The sequence below is a fragment of the Neomonachus schauinslandi genome, chromosome 1 (assembly GCF_002201575.2).
Source record: "Neomonachus schauinslandi chromosome 1, ASM220157v2, whole genome shotgun sequence".
NCBI classification, from domain to species: domain Eukaryota; kingdom Metazoa; phylum Chordata; class Mammalia; order Carnivora; family Phocidae; genus Neomonachus; species Neomonachus schauinslandi.
Window position 1 is genome coordinate 147,302,995 of NC_058403.1, and position 2,794 is coordinate 147,305,788.

At 44.8% G+C, this 2,794-nt stretch overlaps 1 protein-coding gene across 1 annotated transcript; it reads right to left on the minus strand.

Moving 5' to 3' along the window:
- Window positions 1-338: 338 nt before the first annotated feature.
- Window positions 339-1,079, minus strand: LOC110594315 (myelin associated oligodendrocyte basic protein). The gene is made up of 2 exons (XM_021705852.1): window positions 874-1,079; window positions 339-588 (listed from the first exon to the last, which is right to left on the minus strand). The coding sequence occupies exons 1-2, from the start codon at window positions 1,077-1,079 to the stop codon at window positions 339-341; spliced, it is 456 nt and encodes a 151-aa protein (XP_021561527.1).
- Window positions 1,080-2,794: the final 1,715 nt, after the last annotated feature.

The following is a 2,794-nucleotide window of genomic DNA, read 5'->3' on the forward strand; positions in this document are numbered from 1 at the left end:
CCTAGAGTCACCCTTCCTCCTCTCTCTGAGGCACAGTGATGGAGGGCCTCAGTCTCACAATCTGTTACTGGGGTGGATACTCTGAGTTGATAAATTAATCAATTGCAGTCCGCCTAGACAAAAGAAGCAATGGATACTGCCATCTGAAGTACTGTTCCGGCAGCTCTATGAGGAAAATACAAGCCACACTAGGTATTTCATACGAGGGGATTTAATGCAAGGAATTGACACAGGTTTGGTAAGGCCAAGAGAGGACTATTGAGGTAAACGAGATGTTAGTAAACACAGGAGGCAGCTACTAACCTTAGGGCTGGGGGAACAAAAGGGAAGAGATGGTGTTACCAGAACCTAGAAGCTTTGATGGGGGACCCCCCACGGCTGGTGCCTGGCCCTCTCTGGGGGCTGCTGCGCGGCTGCTGCTTGGACTTCTGAGGGGGGCGCTGCTTGGCTGGTGGTGGTCGGACCTCTGGGCGGGGGCGTGGTTGACGCTCGGACCTCGGAGGGGACCGTGGCTTGGCTGGTGCTCTGACCACCGCGGGGGGTGCAGCAGGCTGATGCTTGGGCTTCTGAGGGGACGTTGCACGGCGTCTGAGGGGGCCAAAAGAAGCTGGAGGCTGGAGCCATGGCTCTCTTCTGCTGCTTAAGGGATACTGACAGGAGCTGGAAACAGGGAGGCAGGCCCTGCTCCCCCTCCCACCTTCCAATAGCCCTCCAGTACCTTCCAGTGGCAGAACCTAACAGGGAGTGGACTGCAGGGCACTGGGGGAAGAGCAGCCCAGAAATCACCAGAGTGGAACAGGAGGGGGGCATGTTGCTGAGAGACTGCAGGCCAGTGCCCAGCCAGGTGCCGAGTGGGCAGTGCAGACCACTTACCTGGTCTTCTGGCAGGCACAGCAGATCCAGTCCTCTTCTTTCTTCTGGTAGAAGCAGCCACTTTTACAGATGCTGTATTTCCGATCCACGATCTCACGCTTCGAGTTGAGGAAGGTGAATGGTGGGCAGCAATGTATGCTGAAGTGTTCTGAAAACTTTTGGTTCTTGGAGAGTCTGGGGCCCTCCTTAGTCGTTTTCTGACTCATCTCACTAGAAATCATTGAAGCAAGGAGTGGTGGGGAGACATAAAACAGCACATCAGGCAGGGAGCTTTCTACTCAAGAAGCCTACTCCCTGCTATTCCCATAGTCCAGTATTAACATTCAGCCTTGTCCTATACCCTGAATCTGGAAGATCAACTTCTTGCCCAATTCTATGGAAAGGAACTAAATTAAGTGTTTATTAATTTTTATTTGCATATTTTTAAATCATGTTTTCTGAAAATGGACACTTTTTCACTTATGTTTTAGTGACCCATTTAGGATAGGAAAAATATTACAAAACCGAACCTATTTGTAGCAAAATATTAGTGTAGGTTTAGAAAAGGCCTTTTCTCTAAAGTAACAATAATAATAACATTTTGGTACTAAAACCATAATTATCATTCATACAGAATTACAACATAACCATGAAAAAGAACGATCAACATGTTTGCATCTCACAAACATAAGGCTGAACAAAAAAAGCCGGACACAAAGGAATATAAGCTGTATGATTCAATTTACATGAGGTTCAAAAACAGGCAAAGCTAGCCTATGGTGCTAGAAATCAGAATGTAGCTGTTTGAAGAAAGTGAAGTCTGGCTAGGAAGGGGCATCAGGGAGCCCACTGAGGCCAGAAAATGTTCTGGGTCTGGATCTGAGAGGGATCGCTTGGGTGCACATGCATGTCAAAATTCATTGTGGGGCACCTGCGTGGTTCAGTCGGTTCAGCATCTGACTCTTGGTTTCAGCACAGGTCATGATCTCAGAGTCGTGAGATTGAGCCCTGCCTCTGGCTCTGCGCTGGGTGTGGACTCTGCTTAAGATTCTCTCTCCCTCTCTCTCTGCCCCTCCCCCCCCAAAAAATATTCAGTGAGCTACACACTTAAATTCTGTGCATCTTTCTGTTTATTTCAACTTATTTCAGTTAAAAAGAAAGAAGAGAAAAAGGAGGAGTGAATGGAGGAGGAATCAAAGAGAAATTTGAGACTTGAAAAAACTCCCAAGCAGGGACAAAAAATTTAATTACTACTACATGATTTTTAGAAATGTGACAAATGCAGAAATAGTCCCACCTAATACTCCAAACACTGTAGCACACAGGGGACTTAAATGACTATTAATCGACCAAGAGTCAACAAATATACACAGGTGACATGCCTATATTAGACACTGAGAATGTCCTTGCTCTCAACAAACCCAAGGTCAAGTTGGACACACAGCTGTGTTGTATGTAATTACAAACAGTGTGATGGTGATCAATAGAAGTATGTACAAAGGTCGAGGGAAGCACCAAGAAGGAATGGATCCTTTGAAGACGGAACAGATGATCTGGGTTTTAAGGATGAATACATTAAAAACAACTAAATTACACTGAGGGGATATTCTAATTGTTGTGGTTTTTGATGGGTCTATCTTCTACATATAGAAATGAGGGCTGAAGAACACGTTGAACACAGTTAAGAAAATAAAATAACATTTTTTTGCATATCAGTTTGTATAGTCCAAACCATGTTTTACACCTATTAGGTGTGTTGCAAATGTTCTTTCCAGAAGTTTCACCTGCTTTTATTATGCAAAAATATTTTTTATGTAGTTAAGTTTCTTAGTTCTTTATCCACTGCATCAGCTTTTATACATAGTCAGGTGTATCCCATTGTAAAAGAAAAGTCCCTCTCTATCCCACTTTCATATCTATTCTCCTCTCTATAACTCCTCCT